At 43.7% G+C, this 21665-nt stretch overlaps 1 protein-coding gene across 2 annotated transcripts in view; it reads right to left on the bottom strand.

The window, feature by feature from the left end:
* NAPEPLD (N-acyl phosphatidylethanolamine phospholipase D) overlaps positions 1-21665 on the bottom strand; it is a 95864-nt gene that overhangs the window by 46919 nt on the left and 27280 nt on the right. Inside the window, exon 1 of one of the 2 annotated variants that reach the window (XM_067746012.1) lies at positions 29-775. The exons of the other annotated variant lie outside the window; for it this stretch is intronic. Within the exon in view, the coding sequence (XP_067602113.1) occupies positions 29-267 (239 nt within the window). The 5' untranslated portion in view covers positions 268-775. Of the gene's footprint in view, positions 1-28; positions 776-21665 lie in introns of those variants that run through there. 2 annotated transcript variants of the gene reach the window in all.

Below are 21665 nucleotides of genomic sequence, written 5' to 3'. Positions count from 1 at the left end.
GGGAAGCGGGCACGGAGCGTGGGCTCACCTGACGCGATGGTCGGTCAGGCGCGCGCGCCGCCGCCGCCTCTGCTGCTGCTCTTCGGCCACGGGCCACAGCGCCGCCGGACACAGCGCCCCAGCGCAGCGGAAAGGGCGACGGTGGCCGGCGCCCGGGTTCCTCCGCCCCCGGCCCCGCAGCGCCGGCTCCGCCGAGGGCGTTAACAGCTGCAGGCAGCGCCTCAGCGCTCGCCGCCTCACCATCCTGGGGGCGAGCCGGCGCCGCATCCGAGGCCCACTGGGCGCCCCCACGCCGCGCGGGGCCCTGGCCGAGCTAGATTCCGCTCCACGTTGCCCGGTCACTCACTCATTGTGTCCTTCGAATCTGGCAGCCCCGCCAGCGTCAGCCCCGCGCCGTCCGCCGCTCAGGCCTTTATCAAGATGGCCGCCCACCCCTCCCAGGCCCCGGCTCCGAAGCCTTGTTGGCGGCGCCGCGGCACGTTTCGCCCTTCCTAGCCGGGCCCATGCCTCTCTCGCACTCTGCGCGAGCCCTTCTGACACCAAATTTGCTGTCCTGTCCTAGACCCAGAAGCTAAATTTCAGATCGCGTGAACAGCTTCTAGAACACCCTCCCTAATTGCTAAAATTAAGTGGGATCTTGGGGGCCTCTCGTAGCCTGCGTGATCGTAGTAGACCAGCACCTGGTAGCAGGATACTTACAACCTATGGTGCCACGAGCCTCGTAGCGAAGAAACCAAACTAATTTGAAGTCTGTACAGTAGGTATTGAATATTCATGGCAAGCATTGCCTTGTCACGGTCTGTGCTCATTATTAAAAAGATGTCACAGCTTCCTGGTATACACAGTTCTCATCTAAATTTGTTTTAAAAAAATCTCAGGATGATGACAACAGAGCACCAAATTATGATTCCCAGCTTTTCCCAGGTTTTCCTTTTTGAACTACAGGATGAAATTTACTGTTTCAATAAGTAATTTAAGAATAGATGGAAATAGAATGCAATAATGGGTGGCTGGGCAAAGAGATTCCTCTATAAGAGTCCTCGGGGGTGTGTCCACGGGCCAGAAAGAAATGCCCTCTGTCTGGGACTGCGAATGCAGATAGGACTGGTGGAAAATGCAAACCGAACTGTTTTGCAATTTGAAAGTGACCGTGCCAGTGTAATAGCGTAGGAATGTAAAGAAGATTATGCCAGGTATGGACTTTCACCCCCTCAGGGTAGCTTGCAGCTGTTGCTGAATCTTATTAAGTGTGATTAAGAGCTGCTTGCTTGCTCGTGGGCTGGGCTGAGACTGCACTCACTCAGTGGTACCTCAGGTGCAACAGGAAAAAAAAGACACAGCGCTACAAACCCAAACTGTAAATTGAAGCTACTGTTAGCTCAGGAGGTCTTCACAATGCTCTTGGCTAAGGAACTTTAAAAAGATGCCCTCTGTTCCCCTCACCGCAATTCTTTATGATGATTTTCAAACATACAGAAAATAGAGATGCCTTTTTGTTACACCGTTTGAATAAATTGCAGACAACAAAATCAATCACCCCTAAATATTTCAGCCTGCCTCTTCTAAAGAAAGGACGTTCGCCTCAATCACAATACCGTTAGCACACCTAAGGAAACAATTCCCTTATACCATTTAATGTTCAGTCCAGTTTCAAGTTTGTGTGATTGTCCCAAGAATGACTTTTATAGCCTTTTTTTTCTGAACTAGGCTTATTAACTGCCTAGGCTCATGCATTGCATTCGCTTATTATGTTGTTTAAGAAGCAATTTGAAACGTTCGCTTGATAACTCTTCTCTACAAACTTACAGATAAATGGAGACAAATGTTTACAGCTTGTTTTTCACTGAGACCAGGTGCTTTTGATAAGCACATTTATGTAGACCAGGAAAGTCTAGGAGGAATGAATAGTAGTAACCTTTTAGTACAACACAGAGATTATAATTGAAGCTGTATTAATTAATGTTTATGCTTTCTAAACATAAACTTTTATGTAGTTTACTACATAAACTTTATGGATTGTGTTGTAATTTCTACTTGACTTCCAAAGCTTAATTTTTCTAGACAATGAAAAGCTGTTTAGTAAAACAATTTCTATCACTCCAGGTAAAACCTCTAGCTTGCCCTGCTTCGCAGTACAGAGCAGAATGAACACTGTGCCTTTCACTCATGGTTTAATTTTAGATCCTGACCTGCTGAACTGGGTTTTATTTGTCTTTCCTTCTTACGCCACCCCTAGGAAGTCAGGCATTCAGCATATAACTGTTTGTCTTTTAAACTGTCACTGTTAAAACAACAGGCCTAAAATGGAGTCACTTATGCTAAGCTCCACATCACCAAATGGAGACTCAGAATGTCACCCTCTCCCAGAATAGGAATCTTAAATCAGTCAATCAGGAATCACCTGGTCAGCACTAGTTAATCGGCCTGATAGGCCCGTGCCATCCCCTAAAGGAAAGTGACCTGTCACAACCAATCCACTTTCTGCTATTTTAACTTCCTGGTCCACTCCCTTCTGCCTGTAAAGGTCTTTCATTTTGTACAACTCATTGGAGCTTCTTTCTATCTGCTAAATGAGATGCTGCCCAATTCATGTATCATTGAAAAAAGCCTATAAGATCTTTAAAATTTACTCAGTTGAATTTGTTTTAACATTACTTCATTTTTAAATGTTAATTAATGCTGTAAAGAAGAGGGGCAAATTTACACAGTTCCCTTAAAGTGGCTGGTGGCCAAGGTAACATTTCTGGAGACTAGTATTAAATGAGCTTATTTTATTTATTTTTTTTAAGATTTTTTCGATGTGGACCATTTTTTAAAGTCTTAATTGAATTTGTTACAACATTGCTTCTGTTTTATGTTTTGGGTTTTTCTTTTTTTCGGGGGGCTGCGAGGCATGTGGGATCCCAGCTCCCCAATCAGGCATCGAACCCGCAACCCCTGCATTGGAAGGTGAAATTCCAACCACTGGACTGCCAGGGAAGTCCCAAATGAGCTTATTTTAAATACTTCACAAAATGTTAGTTAAATTACTTCTGGGAAACCACATATAAACCAATTTTAGCACAACAGCTCATCTGTAAAGTGAGTTCTGCAATCAGTACTGTCCTTTCCTCTCCCAGCTCCAGGCCAAAAGGCACAGAGGACTAGAGCACAGCATGACTACTTACTAGAGGGCTTCAATTCAATGTGTATTTATAGCAGCACCTGTGGAATTCAGTTAACTACTGAGTTCACCTCCAGTTAAATCAAAATTTATTTGCATGATCATTAACAATCTATAGATAACTCCGAAAAGCAATAAGGCAGCTAACTTCTAAATCAGTGCTCTGCCATTAACTACCTCTTCGACCTTGGAAAATACCCGTCCCACCTCACCAGGCCCCCACTCCTACCCTCCAAAATGACTGAGTTTCCGTGGCCACTTGCAGTCGTAACATTTGGTGACTCAAGATTTGGGGGGAAAATATGTGAAGACAGCATGCTGATTACAGGGGGAGTTGGATTACATTAGGCCAATGGTCAGGAAAATTTGACCTGAGGGCCAAATCTCGCCTGCCCCCTGGTTTGTTTTGTTTTTGATTCAAACTATTTTTTTTTTCAGAATATAAAGTCCTCAACATGTATATTATAGTGATACTTTTTCACTTCTTGTATTGGGGTAAAAAACACATAACATAAAAATGGTTAAGGTGGTAAATTTTCAATGCACAGTTCAGTAGCATTAAGTATATTCACATTGTTGGGAAACAGATCTCCAGAATTTTTTCATCTTGCAAATCTAAAACTCTATAGCCATTAAACAATACCCCTTCTTCCCCTACCCCCTGGCCTTGGTAACCACCATTCTATTTCCTGTTTATGTGGATTTGACTATTTAAATACCTCATCCAAATGGAATTATCCAGTATTTGTTTTTTTTGTGACTGACTTCTCTTAGCGTAATCTTCTCAAGGTTCATCCATGTTGTATTGCAGCACGTGACAAGATTTTCTTCCTTTCTTTAAGGCTGAATAATATTCCATTTGCCATATTTTATTTATCCATTCATCCATCAATGGACATTTGGGTTGCTTCCACCTCTTAACTACTGTGAATGGTGCTGCTATGAACATGCGTGTGCAAATCTCTCTTCAAGACCCTGCCTCCCATTTTTTCAAACATATACCCAGAGGTGGGATTGCTAGATCATATGGCAATTCTCTTTTTTGAGGAACCTCAATACTGCTTTATTGATCTGAAACAAATAGACTGCCAGATATTTCTCCAGCAAAGATGGACTTGGTATTAGCAGAGAACTGCAGTTCAGGGTCTGCAACCATGGTGAGCCATGTGCAAGTCTCCGTATAGCAAGGGAAGGAGCACACTTTTATAGAGGAGAAAAGGAAGTTGGGAGGGCTCAGTAAACAGAGAGTCCATGACTTCTCATTGGCTGAATCCTTGTCAGGAAAGTAGAAAGTAGAGTCTTCCTTCTTCCTGTTGAGCTCTACTATCATTGCAGGGTGAGAGAGCTCTCCCTTCTGCTCTCCCAACTCTATTTAATTGAGGTTTCCGTTTATTAAATTTTCAATACTTTCCATAGTGGCTACATCATTTTACAATTCCACCAACACCAAACAAGTGTTTCAATGTCTCCATATCCTCATCAACACTTGTCATTTTCTGTTTTCTAGATATTAGCCATCCTAATGGGTATGAGGTGATATCTCATTGTGATTTTGATTTGTATTTCTCTGATGATTAGGAATCTTGAACATCTTTTTGTATACTTGCTGGCCATTTATATATCATCTTTAGAGAAATGTCTATTGAAGTCCTTTGCCCATTTTTAAATTGAGTTATTTGATTTTTTGTTGTTGAGTTATATGATTCTTTTTATATTCTGGGTATGATGTGCAAATATTTTCTTCCATTCCATAGGTTGCCTTTTCACTCCATTAGCTGTGTCCTTGATGCACTGAAGTTTGTTTGATAGAGACCCATTTGTCTATTCTTACTTTTGTTTCCTGTGCTTCTACTCTCATATCTAAGAAATCATTGCCAAGTCAAATGTCACGTTTTTCTTCTGTTTTCTTCAGTAGTTTTATAGTTTTAGGTTGCCACCTGTTTTTGTATGGCCTGTGAGCTAAGAATGACTTTTTTACAGTTTTACATGTTGGGGGAAAAAAATCAAAAATAATATTTTGCAATACCTGAAAATTACGTAAGGTTCAAATTTCAGGGTTCATAAAAAAGTTTTATTGACATAAAGCCACATTAACTTATTTACATATCACCTGACTACTTTTGCACTGCAGGGGGCAGAGCTGAGTTGTTGCAACAGAGACATATGACCCACAAAGCCTAAAATATTTACTATCTGACCTTTTACCAAAAGTTTGCTGACCTCTGTGTTAGACTATTTTTAATCATGAAACTTTAGATGCATTTAAAAAGGAAAAGTGAAAGAGGAAACCAAAGTCACCAATACATATGTATTTTGTGATTAAGAAAAATTATTAGATTTCCAGGGGTTTTTTGAACTTTTATATTTGAGTTTATTCTTCATTTAACTTTTAAAACACCAGTTTTAACTTTAAAAACACTGCTTGTGTTGAATATAGACTTCAATTTTTAATCCTTATTAGACCGTCAGGAGGAATCCACTGACAAATTAACCAGAAGAATATGGGAAGACCCGCCGTGGTTTTTTCCAATGAGAGAGGAGCCCTCCTACACCTAAGTGGTTCAAAGAATATGACTTGAGGGAAGTCTTCTGGGCACACTGATTGTGAAATATCACTCATTCTTTGTTCTCGTACTTTTTTGCTAATGTTATTTTGGGTTCCCATGCAACTGAACTGTACAGTTACAACAAAAGATTGGAATTTAGAATATAGAATCAAATATTTTCCAAAATCTAAACACCAGAAACTGACTGTTAATGTTGAAGGCATTAAGTCTTATTTATCCTCTTCACCCTAGCTAACTAAATATTCTATCTTATGAAGGTTGGGCCCTAAGATAGATACTTTCCTAATGACTTGTTGGATTAATTGAACTTCTTTTTACATTCAGTTTGCTGCCCAAAGAAACTTGACTTGATTCCTTCACATTATACTTTCATTGCACTGCTTTGTGCAATGTGTGGGGTACCTCTGATTTAGGCGTTGCTATTCATAGCAGTGAGTGTAGCTCTGGCCAGACCTGCCACTAGCATATACAGAGCCCAAGGCAAGAGTATTAACAAGAGACATATCCTACATATCTAATTATTTAAAAGTCATAAATCAAGCTGACACATGGTTAAGTAAAACATATTTGATCCTCCTACCCTGACAAAGTACATAAAGACAAGGAAGCCCAGGTTCTTTAGAGCTCTCAGCCTCCCCAGAGTTCTCCACCAGACCCTGGCCATCCGTCTGGGAGAGCTGGCCTTTAGTCCGTGATATCAGCTCCAGAGCTTTGCTCTGTACCGTGATGGCCTGGAGCTTACCCATATGAACCCTTCCCCATATCTAAGTTCCTTCCATTCCCCAAAGAGCCACCCCTTGGCCACCCATGGGCCTTGCTGCCTGACCTCAGGAGGATGGACATGGGGAAGAGGTTCGTGCACGCCCTGGAAGCAAGCTTGGGAGCATTTTGGCAGGACTCCAAATTCCTGGGTACCTGGAGAGCATTTAGACAGGTCCCTGTGGCACACCCGAGGAGAGGTGCAGCCAGAGGAGGCCAGAGTGGGCTCTCAAGCACAGGGCTTTTTACCTGGGTCTAAGGGTAAAAGACTCAGAACAGTCTTCAGCATGTCCCGAACTGTACACACAGCCAATCCAGAATCACAAACTATGAACCTCCCACATCTGTAAAAAAGTTTACTCAGCTAGTCACGTGGCTCTACCATCAGTGATTCAGCGAAAAAATTTTCGGGAGTCCCTTAACCCTTTTTAAATTGCCAACCACATTTCCAGCACAATGTTAATTCAACTTGGATGGCATGTATTATGGGCAGGGAGAGAAAAGACTTCTTCTGGCCTGCTTCCCCCCAAACCCCTCTGGTATCTGATTGTCTAGAGGCTGAGCAACTAATGAGGGTTACTTGTCCCAGTCCTTCCCATCTACCCCTAAATTCCCAAATCTCCAGCCACAAAGAGGTGTGTGTAATCTGCTTCCAATTCAAGAACAAAGAATACTGCTCTCTGTGGTAAACTGAAGAATCCTCTCTTCCCCAGAAAATATTCACCTCCTAAGCCCCAGAATCTGTGAATGTTACCTATGTGGCAAAAGAGACTTACACATGTCATCAAGGATCTTAAGATGGGGAGCTTAGCCTGGATTATCCAGGTGGGCCCTGAATGTAATCACAAGGGTCCTTAGAAGAGGGAGGGTAGAAGGTCAAAGAGAGAAGAAGGCAAGGCACTTCCCTGGTGGTGCAGTGGTTAAGAATCTGCCTGCCAATGCAGGGGACACGGGTTCGATCCCTGGTCCGGGAAGATCCCACATGCCGCGGAGCAGCTGAGTCTGTGCTCTACAGCCCGTGGGCCACAACTACTGAGCCCACGTGCTACAACTACTGAAGCCCACATGCCTAGAGTCTGGGAAGAGCCCACATGCCATGGAGCAACTAAGCCCGTGCGCCACAATTACTGAGCCTTTGTGCCACAACTACTGAAGCCCGTGCACCTAGAGCCCATGCTCCGCAACAAGAGAAGCCACCACAATGATTAGAAGCCTGCACACTGCAGCAAAGAGTAGGCCCCTGTTTGCCGCAACTAGAGAAAGCCTACGCACAGCAACAAAGACCCAATGCAGCCAAAAATAAATAAATTAATTTTTTTAAAAAAGAAAAAAGAAGGCAATGTGGCAAGAGCAGCAGGGATTGGTGTGATGCAGTCACAGCCAAGGAAGGTGTGCAGCCTCTGGAAGAAACCAGCCTTGCTGACACACTGAGTTTAGCCCAGTGAAAATGATTTTGGCTTTTGGCCTCCAGAACCATAAGAAAATATATAAATGTGTATAAATCACCAAATTTAAGGTACTTTGTTACAGTAGCAATGGAAAACCAACACATTCCCCTTTAAGCAGTCTTTGAACTGTGATAACTATATACATATATATATATAAAATATTTGTCCATTAGCATAACACTCATGAGTAGAAACACATGTCTAAACTCTATACCGTGACTTCCAGGTTGAGCTCTGAAAGACCCAATTTCCAGGCTTTAGAGGATCAAATTTCCAGGCTGGTGCTAGGAGTCATGGTTGGAAGATTCAGAGAAAGGAGCAGAAGTCCTAGTGTTGGGAGATATTGGTAGGGAAGCAAAATTTACCAAACCAAAATGTGTCTCTTGGCGTGAGGAAGGAACAGAAGACTCGGGAAATTTTTCTTTGCAACTCTCACTTAACTGCCTGAAAGAATTTAGATAGAGGGCCTATTTCAGGAAAGAACCATCACCAGAGGTATCTATAGTATAATATGAACTAGGTGTGGTAGACAAGGGAGGAACCTAGCAAAGTTTACTAAAATTCCCCTTTGTGTCCCATTGTTGGTTTGGCCCAGCAAACATTTATTTATTGATACTAAACATTTGCTCTCTTCATTCTTCCTATGAATTTACTTCTTTACTTTTGAAGTCCCTGACCCCTACTCCCTTCTCCTTGGTCCAGGATGACATATATACCTCATTTTACTTGGTTCTTTAGAATTTCCTGTGGATTCCCTGTATGTTCATAATTAAATTTCTTTTTTTTTCTCCTGTTAATCTGTCTTATGTCATTTTAATTATTCAACCAGCCAAAAGAACTAAAAGGGGAAGTGGGAAATATTTTCCCCTCCCGACAGATTGCTTCTGGTCCTGCCATGAACATGTCATTAAGCACCCTGAGCCTCTGTGAGGTTAACCTGCACAATCACTAAGATCCCTTCCAATTCTAAAATTCGGAGCTGTAGCAAAACATGGTTTCCCTCCGAATTTCACGTTCACATGTTACTGCTGTTACAATCGCTCTCCAGCCAACCTTTCCAGCCTCCCTGTCCACCACAAAGCCTGCATGTCAACCACACACACATTGGAGCTTTTGCACACATTGCTTCTTCTGCTTAAAATTACCTTCCCTGGGACTTCCCTGGTGGCGCAGTGGTTAAGAATTTGCCTGCCAATACAAGGGACACGAGTTCGATCCCTGGTCCGGGAAGATCCCACCTGCCGCGGAGCAACTAAGCCCGTGTGCCACAATAACTGAGCCTGCGTGCCACAACTGCTGAAGCCCGCTTGCCTAGAGCCCATGCTCTGCAACAAGAGAAGCCACCACAATGAGAAGCATGTGCACTGCAACAAAGACCCAACATAGCCAAAAATAAATAAAATAAAATAAAATAATTTATTTTTAAAAAAAAGAATTTATCTTCCCTGGCTTCACCCCTGAGCACTCAGGCTCATCCCTCAAATCAAGAATCACCACCTTTGAGGAGCTCTCCCACCTTCTCAAAGCAGAATGGTCATCTCTGCCTTGGTGCTGTCAGAGAACTATTAAAGCAGGTAGCAAATTATAGTATGACTCTTTGTTTCCATTTCTGTTTCCCAAACCAGAATGTGGGCTACTCACATGCAGACACTCTGCCTGATCCATATGTATACCTCTAGCACCTACTCCTGTGCTTGGCACACAGCAGACACTCCTATTGTGTCTGTGGACTGAATAAATGAATGATGATTCCCTGAATTCTGCAGAGCCTACTTGGGACTGGGCAGGAGTGGGATGTGGGGAGAGATGGAAAAGAAGTACAAGAGGACAGGAAATTTATGTTTCTACAAGACTTTCAGAGCCTTGGAGAAAAAGCTGAGTCTGATGTGTGCGATGATTTAGTTCAAGGCTGTCCTCAGATACTCATTGTACGTGCAATCTAGCATCTCTCTGGACCTTGCTTCAAAGTCAGTTTTTAAGGGGAGTTATCAGTATGAGCTACCTTGCACAGCAATCTGCTGATTAGAAGCTCTTAACTGGGGCAGATGGCAGGCAGCCATGTATGATCTGTCAGCTTTGCATCCTCGTGTGCCCCTAGGCAGAGGCTACAACTTTAGAATTTTATGGTAGCTAGTTAACAACTCTGGCCTTATAGACCATTCTGAGTAACAACTCATAAAACCGTCTACATTCAGTGTTCTTTCTTAGGCATAAGAAATACCCTCCCCCTACTCCTTGAGTGATCTGGATATGTCTTCCATCTTCTTGATACAAAGTACAAAGGACAAACGTACTCAGAAAACCTCCTTAAAGTGGAAACGAGGTTATCATTTCCACACACCTTAGAAAACCTATGAAGTCTTTTCACAATATATAGATTGATGATAATTTACAGTGTGTCCTTGATCATGCATCTTTTTTTTTTTGTGGTACCCGGGCCTCTCACTGTTGTGGCCTCTCCCGTTGCGGAGCACAGGCTCCGGATGCGCAGGCTCAGCGGCCATGGCTCACGGGCCCAGCAGCTCCGCGGCATGTGGGATCCTCCCGGACCGGGGCACGAACCCGTGTCCCCTGCATCGGCAGGCGGACTCTCAACCACTGCGCCACCAGGGAAGCCCCATTGCCTCTCTCTTTATGATGTAGTCATCTCTGTATGTTCCTTTGCTGTTTCATTCCATATACTTGTGTCATTTTAGAATTTTACATTTGAGATTCAGCTTATTATTTAAAGGCACCACTTACTGTACCTTTTTCATGTACCAGACACTATGCTAAGGGCTTTACAAATCTTATTTAATCCTCATAACAAACTCAGGCACTAAGCATTATTATACTGTTTTTATAGAGGACAAAGCTAAGATTTTGAGAGGCTAATTAACTTTCCTGAGGGCACAAAGCTAGTAAGATGTGGATGCAAGAGCCAGGCCTGTGTCTGTTGGAGAGTTCCTCTTCTCTCTGTTTCAATTCTTCTTAAAAAAAATAGTTAATTTATAATAGTATATTAGTTTCAGGTGTACAGCATAGTGATTCAGTATTTTTACAGATTGTACTCCATTAAAAGTTATTAAAAAATAATGGCTATAATTTCCTGTGTTGTAAGATATATCCTTGTTACTTACCTACTTTATACATAGTAGTTTTATCAATCCCATACCCCTATTTGCACCTCCCCCCTCCCGTCTCCCCACTGGTGACTACTAGTTTGTTTGCTGTCTGTGAGTCTGTTTCTGTTTTGCTATATACATTCATCTGTTGTTTGTAGATTCCACATATAAGTGATACCATGTAGTATTTGCCTTTCTGTCTGACTTATTTTGCCAACAGGATATTCTCTAGGTCCACCCACATTGCTACAAATGGGAGAATTTTATTCTTTTTTATGGCTGAGTAGTATTTCATTGTATGTGTATATACACACAATGTGTGTGTGTATATATATATACATCTGCCGCATCTTCTTTATCCATTCATCTCTTGATGGACACTTGGATTGCTTCTACATCTTGGCTATTGTAAAGAGTGCTGTTATGAACACTGAGGTGCATGTATCTCCTCAAATTAGTGTTTTCATTTTTCCAGATATATACCCAGGAATGGACTTGCTGTGTCATACGGTAGTTCTATTTTTTAGGGTTTTTTTTTTTTTGGTTTTTTTTGTTTGTTTGTTTGTTTTCAGTACGCGGGCCTCTCACTGTTGTAGCCTCTCCCGTTGCGGAGCACAGGCTCTGGACGCGCAGGCCCAGCAGCCATGGCTCACGGGCCCAGCCGCTTCGCTGCATGTGGGATCTTCCGGGACCGGGGCATGAACCCGCATCCCCTGCATCGGCAGGCGGACTCTCAACCACTGCGCCACCAGGGAAGCCCTAGTTTTTAGTTTTTTGAGGAAACTCCAAACTGTTTTCCATAGTGGCTGCACCAATTTATATTCCCACCAACAGTGTACAAAGGTTTCCTTTTCTCCACATCTTCACCAACATTTGTTATTTGTGGTCTTCTTGATGATGGCCATTCTGACAGATGCGAGGTGATATCTCATTGTGGATTTGATTTGCATTTCTCTAATAATTAGTGATACTGAGCATCTTTTCATGTGCCTGTTAGCCATTTGTATGTCTTCTTTGGAAAAATGTCTATTCAGGTCTTCTGCCCATTTCTTGATTGGGTTGTTTGTTTTCTTGATATTGAGTTGTATGAACTGTTTATGTATTTTGGATATTAACCCCTTATTGGCTATATCATTTGCAAATATTTTCTCCCACTCCAAAGGTTGTCTTTTCATTTTATCAATGGTTTCCTTTGCTGTGCAAAAGCTTTTCAGTTTAATTAGGTCCCATTTGTTTCCTTTTCCTTTTATTTCTTTTGTCTTAGGAGACAGATCCAAAAAAACATTGCTATGATTTATGTGAGAGAGTCCTCTGCCTATGTTCTCTTCTAGGAATTTTACAGTTTCAGGTCTTACATTGAGGTCTTTAATCCATTTAGAATTTATTTTTGTATATGGTGAGAGGAAATGTTCTAATCTGTTTTACATGTAGTTGTCCAGTTTTCCCAGCACCACTTATTGAAAAGACTGTCTTTTTTCCATAGTATATTCTGGCCACCTTTTTCATAGATTAATTGACCATAGGCATAGGGGTTTATTTCTGGGCTCTGTTCTGTTCCATTGATCCATGTGTCTGGTTTTGTGCCAGTACCATGCTGTTTTGATTACTGTAGCTCTGTAGTAGTCTGACGCCAGGCAGTGTGATTGCCCCAGCTCTGTTCTTTTTTTTCAAAATTGCTTTGGCAATTCTGGGTCTTTTGTGGTTCCATATGAATTTTAGGATTATTCGTTTTAGTTCTGTGAAAAATGTCACAGGTATTCTGATTGGAATTGACTTAAATCTGTAGACTGCTTTGGGTAGTATGGTCATTTTAACAATTTTGATTCTTCCAGTACAAAAGCGTGGGACATCTTTTTACTTCTTTGTATCATGTTCACTTTCCTTCATTAGTGTTTTATAGTTTTCAGAGTATAGGTCTTTCACCTCCTTGGCTAAATTTATTCCTAGGTATTTTACTCTTTTTGATGTGATTTTAAACAGGATTTTTAAAAAACTTTTTCTGATGACTCATTATTAGGGCAGGTGGGGCCCACAAGGACTCTCAGCAGTGTGTGAGCTATGGTCGAGCGATTGCCATCAGAGATTTGGGATGCTTCTGATACACGGCTTGAGTTAGCGCTAAGGAGAGCCATCACTGCCCCACCTAGGCTCTGCCCTGGGTCCGGGTCACATCTGTGTCCCATGATCAAGTCTTCTCCCTGGTCGTGGCCACCCCAGATCCAGTGCTGTGCTGTGGCGTGGAGTGAGCAGGTCACAGAAACCTGGGGGCCATTAGAGCAGACTTCTCTCCACCCTGCCTCGAGGGCAAGCCAGCATGCACGCTCCTCATGCGTGGAGTCCAGGCTTCCCACAGACTCTGTTAGTCTTGGCAGTCCTCCCACCAGCCAGAGGGGCTCATCTCCCCTTCGTAGGACCCCAGGACCAGTGCATCCAATCTGCGGCCCTCACCACTCACACCCCAGGGCAGGTGTCTGCCTGTGCAATCTCCCTTTTTTTCTGAGTCCCCTCCCAGAGGCATGGATCCTGACACAATTGCTTTTCTTCCCTTCCTACTGGATTACGTGTGGATCTTCTTACAGCCTTGGTTGTACGGGGGTCCTTCTGTTTCTAGTAAGTTTTCAGTGAGAACTGTTCCACACGTAGATGTATTTTTGACTTGTTCGTGGAGGGAGGTGAAATCTACGCCCTCTTCTCCTCCATCTTCATGGATCTCCTCTTTGTTTTAGTTCTTGAAGTCAGAGAGAGCAAAGCTAGAGCCCTAAGGACTGACTACATGGATCCAGGCCAGAAATGAAATATAGGTTTATGACGTAAATGAACACTGAGGGGGAGATTAGTGGAAATTACAATGCTTCTTAGAAATTCAGATTAACCTACAGCCCCTGTCATGTTCTGTGCCATCATTAAGGTGAAACTTTGACTGTGGATTAGGTTTTATTTATTCCTTTAAAAAATACAATAAAAACAAGATCTGTATTGTATCCTACAACCTAGTTCTTCTGTGGAAGGATAAGGATTTCTGAGAGGATGTCCAACACAACCGTAGTGAGCTTAGGATTCATGGAATGTCCCCAATTTGCAATGACAGTCTGAGATTCACTCTTGGGTTGGTCTACAGGAAGCTACCCAACTCCCAAAGAGCAAGAATCATAGACTTCAGTGGTTTCCCAGATGTCTATGGATAACAACAGCTGATTGCATTAAGATCACTGGGAAAGTATGTTTCAAATACAAACAGATAGGCCTCACCCAGGAGAGGTTTTGGTAATAACAACAACAACTAACACTAACAGTGTTTACTATGTTCCATGCACTGTTTTAAGCATTTTACAAGCAGTTACTCATTTAACTTGTTTAACAATGCTGTGAGGTAAATACTATTATTGTCATCACCATCTATCAACAATGAAACTGAGGCACAGAGAGGTTAAGGAACTTGCCCAAGGTCACCTAGCCATTCGGGGGCTCAGCCAGACTTGAACATAAGCTGTCTGGCTCCAGATCTGCACTTTTAACCTGTATGCTATACTCTCCATAATCTATGTTAACGAGTTGTCCAGGTGATTCTGATGTGCATCAAGGCTTGGAAATCCTGACAAACCTCGATGATATCTGAATCTCCTCTTACAACCCTGTACCCAGCAGTCTCTCAGCTAGGGTTGAAAGCCACCCACCTCAGGACAGTCTATTTTTGAATGTCCAGTCAGTAGCTATAGCAACCTCTGCTTCATGGAGACTAAGACATATCCTGGGAAGAAGCATATAGGATGGAGAGAGTGTGGAAATAAGGTGATGTACTGTACTGGCTCATACGGCTTGGAAGAGCTGTTTGTGTGCATCTCTTCCCAACACTGTGTTTAATGGCGTTATGTTGGTAGCTTGAAGTCCACCCTGATGGGAGAATTTACACCACAGAAGTCAGCACACACCACAAAACAAGGCTTCTTTTCCCCCAAAGAGCCAATAGTTAAACATTTACCAGCACACCACTGGATTTATGGCCTAATCCCAGCTCAACCACCTATTGGCTACATCACTTCAGGCACATTGTTTAAAACTTTCCAAGCTTCATTTTTCTCATTTGTAAATATGGGAGGAATGACAGCTATGGAAATCAAATGAGGTAAGAAATGTGGAAGCATTGGCACAGTTTTGAAAAGATGAATAAAGAATAGGCACTTTAGGGCTTCCCTAGTGGCGCAGTGGTTGAGGGTCCGCCTGCCGATGCAGGGGACACGGGTTCGTGCCCCGGTCCGGGAAGATCCCACGTGCCACGGAGCAGCTGGGCCTGTGAGCCATGGCTGCTGGGCCTGTGCGTCCGGAGCCTGTGCTCCGCAACGGGAGAGGCCACAGCAGTGAGAGGCCCGCATACCGCAAAAAAAAAAAAAAAAAAAGGCGCTTTACAATAATGTTCCTTTTTCTTCCCATTTCTCAATTGCTCCCCAACAATGAAAGACATCTGTCAAATTCCTCCATGTCTTCTCTTTCCCAAGCTCAAATTTCTTTCAATTGTTACTCATTTTCAGTGTTTCCAGACCCTTTTTCATATTGGGATACGTGAGACAGAGATCACAGCTGTAGCTCCTTTTGGGAAGTGTTTTGGCTATTTCTCCGAGTCCCCAAAGAGCACTTGTGCTCTCAGTGTGGTCAGCTGCCCTTCCTGGTCCAGCTCACTCTGCTTGCAGCCCCTCTGCCTGCAGCTTGGGCCTGTGCCAGACATTCTGTTGCTTTCAGTACTATTAGTGGTGCACTAGAGCCCAAGAAAATCATATTTCTGTGGCAAAGGGGGAAGACCACTCCTATTCCCATATGATTTGATTATCTTTCACAAGTACCAAGGATGTGTTGCTTAGACCCCAAAGGCCCCCAAGTCTTGAAGATTTTATGAAATTGCTGTTTAATTGTTTTACTCCCAATCCTTCTCCATAGGAATCAGGTATGAATTTGAAGGGGAGGGATTGCCTGAATCAGGAGCTAAATTCAAGTGACAAAACTTAAGCCCAGACCACTCCTTGCAACACGTAAGGCTTTGCAACTGGGCCAAGGTTAGCTGCCTGACTCTTCCTTTTGGTTCTGTTCTCTCAAGAGGTTCATTTGTCCATCAACCAGCCAGACAAACCCATGCCAGTCTGACTTCCAGTGGTGAGCTCACATAGACTCAGCTTGGGGGCTCCTACAGAATTCCTCATGAAGCAGGTACCCAGAGCTGAATACCATATTCCAGGCAGTGTGGATATGCAGCATGGAGAGGGAAGATCCCTTCTCCAGGGTGGAACCCTACAGTTTTATAAAAGTTGCCTAAGATGGAATTACTTTTTAAAAAATCATCACACTGTTATTACCTGCTCTATAAAAAATAAAACTAAATTAAAAAAAATCATCACACTGTTTTTAATATAAACTGAACTTGCCGTTTGCAAAAAGATTGTTTTTAGGTTGCGGCTTACTTGTATCTTCCACTAATCTCCTATTTGTATGGTTGATTCTTTGAACATAAATGGAGAGCTTTTAAGTCTATACCTATGAAACCTTAATGTATTGCATTAGGCCCATCACCCCAGCCTATTGAGCCTATCATCTTAGATTACAGTTTGGTCTCTGTCAAATATCCTTTCATGTGGCAAAAACGTGACTAAGGTGATCGGTTTTTACTGAAAGGTATAAGAAAAAGGCCTCTTGGACAACCAGACAAATGTTTATCATTTACGACACAGCAGTAACTCTCCTGGCTCAAAACATCTTTGGTAACCTGAGCAATCCAAATGCTAGTGACACTATTTTGGAGGCCCCAAATCTGTCTTTGTTTCTCTCTCTCTGCTTTTTTATTCACTTTGCTTCTACTGCCCCCTTTGCTGCTGCTGCTTTCTACTGGCTTCCCTCTATATCTTGGATTCAAAATGCCCTTAACGTGAATCTGATGGGGTCTGATAGTCACCACACAATCTGTGGGGCAGATTTCTCATGCGGACCACTCACAGGCCACTGCTCTGTTGTGACTAGCTTAACCGAGGATTTTCTCTAGAATAGCCATCAGCCCACTCAGATGTGGCCGACACAATGAAGTCGCTTGACAAAAATGTGTTCATTCAACAGATATTAATTGGTCACCTACTGTGTGCCAACTGTTGTCATAGTGGCTGGTGGTATACACCAAGTCCCTGCTCTCAGGGAGCACCCATAAAAAGAAAGCCAGTAATTTGACAAAAGTTTAGTGGTAAGTGCTATTATATATATATACATAGAAGAGGTAATGAGAGAGACTGGGCTGGGGGAAGGGATTAGAGAGAGTTGACAGGGAAGACCTCTTTGAAAAGATAAAATTTAAGCTAAGACTTAAATGATGAAGAGTTACTCTGGTCAAAAATCTCTGTAAGCGTATTCTCACACATTCCAGAGAAGTCTAGCAAAGGTCTGAGTATGGGAATGAGGTTGGTGTCCAGGAACAGAAAGAAGGCCAGTGTGGTCGAACTACGGGGCCTAAGGGGAAGAGAGGCAGAAGATAAAATTGGAAAGGCAGGCAGAGGCCAGATCATTTAGGAGCCACTTAGGAGTTTTAAATACGGAATGTGTGTTGTGGGTGGGAAGATGATCTGGTTTAAAGAAGATCAGAATGTGGCACCATCAGAAGGTACTGCCTGGAGATGCTTATTCAAGGTGTCTGGCCCTGGCAGCCACTTAGCATTTCATATGGTGTTCAGTCCACTCATCCAGAAATTCCTGTCCCTCCATCTTTCTGTCACTTATGACTTTTTTTAAAAAATAAATTTATTTATTTATTTTTGGCTGTGTTGGGTCTTCATTGCTGCGTGCGGGCTTTCTCTAGTTGCGGCAAGTGGGAGCTACTCTTCATTGTGGTGCGCGGGCTTCTCACTGCGGTGGCTTCTCTTGTTGTGGAGCACAGGCTCTAGGTGTGCGGGCTTCAGTAGTTGTGGCACACGGGTTCAGTAGTTGTGGCTCACGGGCTTAGTTGCTCTGTGGCATGTGGGAGCTTCCTGGACCAGGGCTCGAACCCGTGTCCCCTGCACTGGCAGGCGGATTCTTAACCACTGCGCCACCAGGGAAGTCCCCGCTTATGACTTTATAAGCGTGCTTTTCAATGTTCTCATCCAGGTTATGATATGAACATTGCTTAAGAGAGCATCTGAAGGTCCCAGCCATCAGTGATAATGGAAAAATCCAAAACCAAGGTCCAGATCACAGTACAGGAGGGTGGGCTGAATGACCAAGGGGATCGCTCAACTTTCCTCCCCATGCTCTTCCCCACCCCACTGAAAGAGTGAAAACCTGTCGGGAGCTAAAACATGAAAAAAAATCAGCTCAAACTGAAAAAGAAAAAAGGGGGGAAGAAAAAGCAGCCCTGCTGTCATTCAGGCTGGGAGGATGAACACAGAGCCAGCTGCAGAGTTAACAGGAAGCACTGCTCCCCGCCAGTCTTATGGCAGCTGTAAAACGCCACATCCCTCCTCTTTGAATGGCTGCTTCTTTCCTTCCGAGGGTGTCCCAACCCATCTTATTATTTCCATATCTCACTGGGGATTCCTAATTGCTAAATAGCCCTCCATTCATGGCAGCACCCACCACCTGGTTTACTTCTCTTAAACTCACAGCAGAAACAGCATCCAATACAGAGCTGTTCCTTGCTTCCCTTACGCCCCCCTCAAAATCCTTCAGAAGGAACCTCAGACTTACAAGATGCTTCCCTCCTCCCTCTCTTTAGTGCTCTCCCTCACTGCGCGGGGTCAGTAAATCTGGTTTTGTGGGACCACAGGTTTGTGCCTGGGCATCTTAATACCCTGCTCACTCTGACCCCTCCCCGCTTCCTTTCCCCTAGTGACTCTGAAATATAGTCCTGGGGAGGTAGTCATTCAATTTTAAAACTGAGATACTAGAATTTGAAATTATAAATGATAAAGATGGATTCACCTCTCATCTGTGTGCTATTTGATTAGTGGAGTAGGCAGTGATATTGCTAGTTTTGCTACAGAAGAGGGGGTAGGGGACTGTGTCTTGATGTGCTCTCAGAAGCCCAAGTCCTCATATCCCACCAGGATTCCTGTTCCTACTGGCAATTTCCTTCAACATACACTCTTTTAAAAACTACTCTAGGGGCTTCCCTGGGGGTACAGTGGTTAAGAACCTGCCTGCCAGTGCAACGGACATGGGTTCGAGCCCTGGCCCAGGAAGATCCCACGTGCCGCGGAGCAACTAAGCCCGGGCACCACAACTCCTGAGTCCACGTGCCACAACTACTGAAGCCTGCGTGCCTAAAGCCCGTGCTCCGCAACAATAAAGCCACCGCAATGAGAAACCCGCACACCGCAACGAAGGGTAGCCCCGCGCGCAGTAACGAAGACCCAACACAGCCAAAAAAAAAAAAAAAAAAACCCACAAAAACAAAAACTACTCTAATTTTGGGACTTCCTCAGTGGTCCCGTGATTAAGACTCCTGCTTCCACTGCAGGGGGCATGGGTTCAATCCCTGGTAGGTGAACTAAGATCCCACACGCCGCATGGCACGGCCAAAAAAAAACCTACTCTAATTTTGTATAAAAAGGGTTCTAATAGCTACCAGCTGATGTTAATTTTTAGGGTTTCCAGAATTAGCAAAATGGCCAGCAAGAATGCTGAAGCTACTACCAGGAACGTTTATGTTTTCTTAAGGTAATGACAGAGTTCACTGTTACTACAACATGGAATTACAAATATATGTTATTGATACTACCGGCTCCATGCTTGACCTTGCTTTTCCACGAATATAAATTTTACTGTTTTAACGTTAATCATAGGTTGCATATATGATGTTGCCCCTAAGAACAAAAAAACTGGAGTCAACTGTGCTCAGATACAGTGCGGAATAAATATGTTCATGGAGTAGAAAGATGGTGGGTTTGGACTCAGATCGTCTTTTCTTAACTCTATGACCTTGGGCTATCACTTATCCTCTGAGCCGCAGTTTCCTCATTTATCAAAGAGACAATTACACCTACCTCGCAGGGGTGTTTTGAGGTTAGTGAAAGTACGTGCAAAGTCCTAGCACAGTGTCTGACATATAGCAGGTGCCCAGCGAGCAGTTGCTATTCTTATGAATATCAGTCCCATCTAGTCCCCAACTACTGAATTCCTGCTCCGACCACAGTGTGATGCCACCTCGCACCCACTCCAGCCCCCACTCCCCACTGGGTGGCTCAGCTCCGCTGGTGTGTAGGCTAATCTTGACTGCAACGTCCAACCATCTTGGCTGTTGGTTTTCTTATCCTCCTGCTTCTGCTTTGAGATCTGGACCTCTGCCCTGTTCCCACAGGCCTGACTCTTGGTGCTCTGTCCAGTGCCAGGTCCCTATCCTTGGGACCCTCTTGTCAAACCTCCCAACACTCATAATCCTTCCTCTACCAGGAGGATCGAGGATAACAGTCTCGCTCCCAAGGCCAGTCCAGCAATGCGGTCCTACCACCAGCTAACAAGTCTCCCCGATTCCACTGCTTGGAGTTCCAAATATCATTACCTGTTCTGTCCTTCCGAAGGCCTTGCCCCTCACCTGTTGGGGGATTCCAGTTCCTGGGAGCTAGATCTCCCTTCATCTGGGTAATACGTCCTACCTTCTGGAATACACCTTTCTCCTAGTACCTGTTCTCTGAATACCTGTCCCGAGCCAACTATCAGGAATCCCAACGCTGATTCCGGGACGCTGTTCGTCTCTCCTGCCTATTCATAGTGGTAGACGGATCAAGATAGTAGAACCATCATACTGAAGCCTTTAACTTTAACCCTAACCCGTTGTCGTACCCTAACCTGTACCCTAAACCGTACCCGTTGCCTAACCCTAATCCTAACCCTAACCTTTACCCTAACCCGTACCCTAATTCTAACCTGTATACTAACACTAACCTGTACCCTATCATGTACCCTAACCCTAATCCTTTTTCATACCCTAACCTGTACCCTAAACCATACCCGTTCTCTAAGCCTAACCCTAAACCTTACCCTAACCCGTACCCTAATCCTAACCCGTACACTAACACTAACCCATACCCTAACACGTACGCTAACCCTAAACTGTTGTCGTACCCTAACCTGTACCCTAAACCGAGGGGCACACTAAGGTGTGTAAAATCTGGTTACGTCTTTGACCTTTTGACCTTGTAAATGGTCAGGAAGACTGCAAATATCAGGATTGAAGTACTCTGGGGAGGCAGGCAAGTCACTGCCTCTGTGGAGTTTTAAATGAATCTGAAATGATCATATATTAAAGAGCTGGAGAGTTCGGCTGCTCTTAGCATTAATGTTCACTGGGGACAGAGTTTTAGTTTAGATAGTAGATTAGTGTTGTAATTTCTATCGCCACTTCTTAAAAAACACAGCTGTCAGTTGGTTGTTGAGTGTATTTGGGAGCTAGAAAGTATTCATAAGCAGGCGTAGCTGGTACTATTTTGTCAACATTGTCTCCTAGGTGTGGCCAACTGGGACCAGCAAGTCACTGGGCTCGGTCACCTTTATTTCTGACGAGGCATCTGGGCAAATTTCAAGCACTGTGTGTTGTTATGAAGAATTTTTTTTTCTAATGCTTCTACCTGCCTGTTGGCAATAATCTAAGTTATAAAGAAGGCAAATAAAAATAGCATTTTAT

The sequence above is a fragment of the Pseudorca crassidens genome, chromosome 8 (assembly GCF_039906515.1).
Source record: "Pseudorca crassidens isolate mPseCra1 chromosome 8, mPseCra1.hap1, whole genome shotgun sequence".
NCBI classification, from domain to species: Eukaryota; Metazoa; Chordata; class Mammalia; order Artiodactyla; family Delphinidae; genus Pseudorca; species Pseudorca crassidens.
The sequence above is the reverse complement of the archived record's forward strand: the minus strand, read 5'-3'. Positions and strand labels throughout refer to the sequence as shown.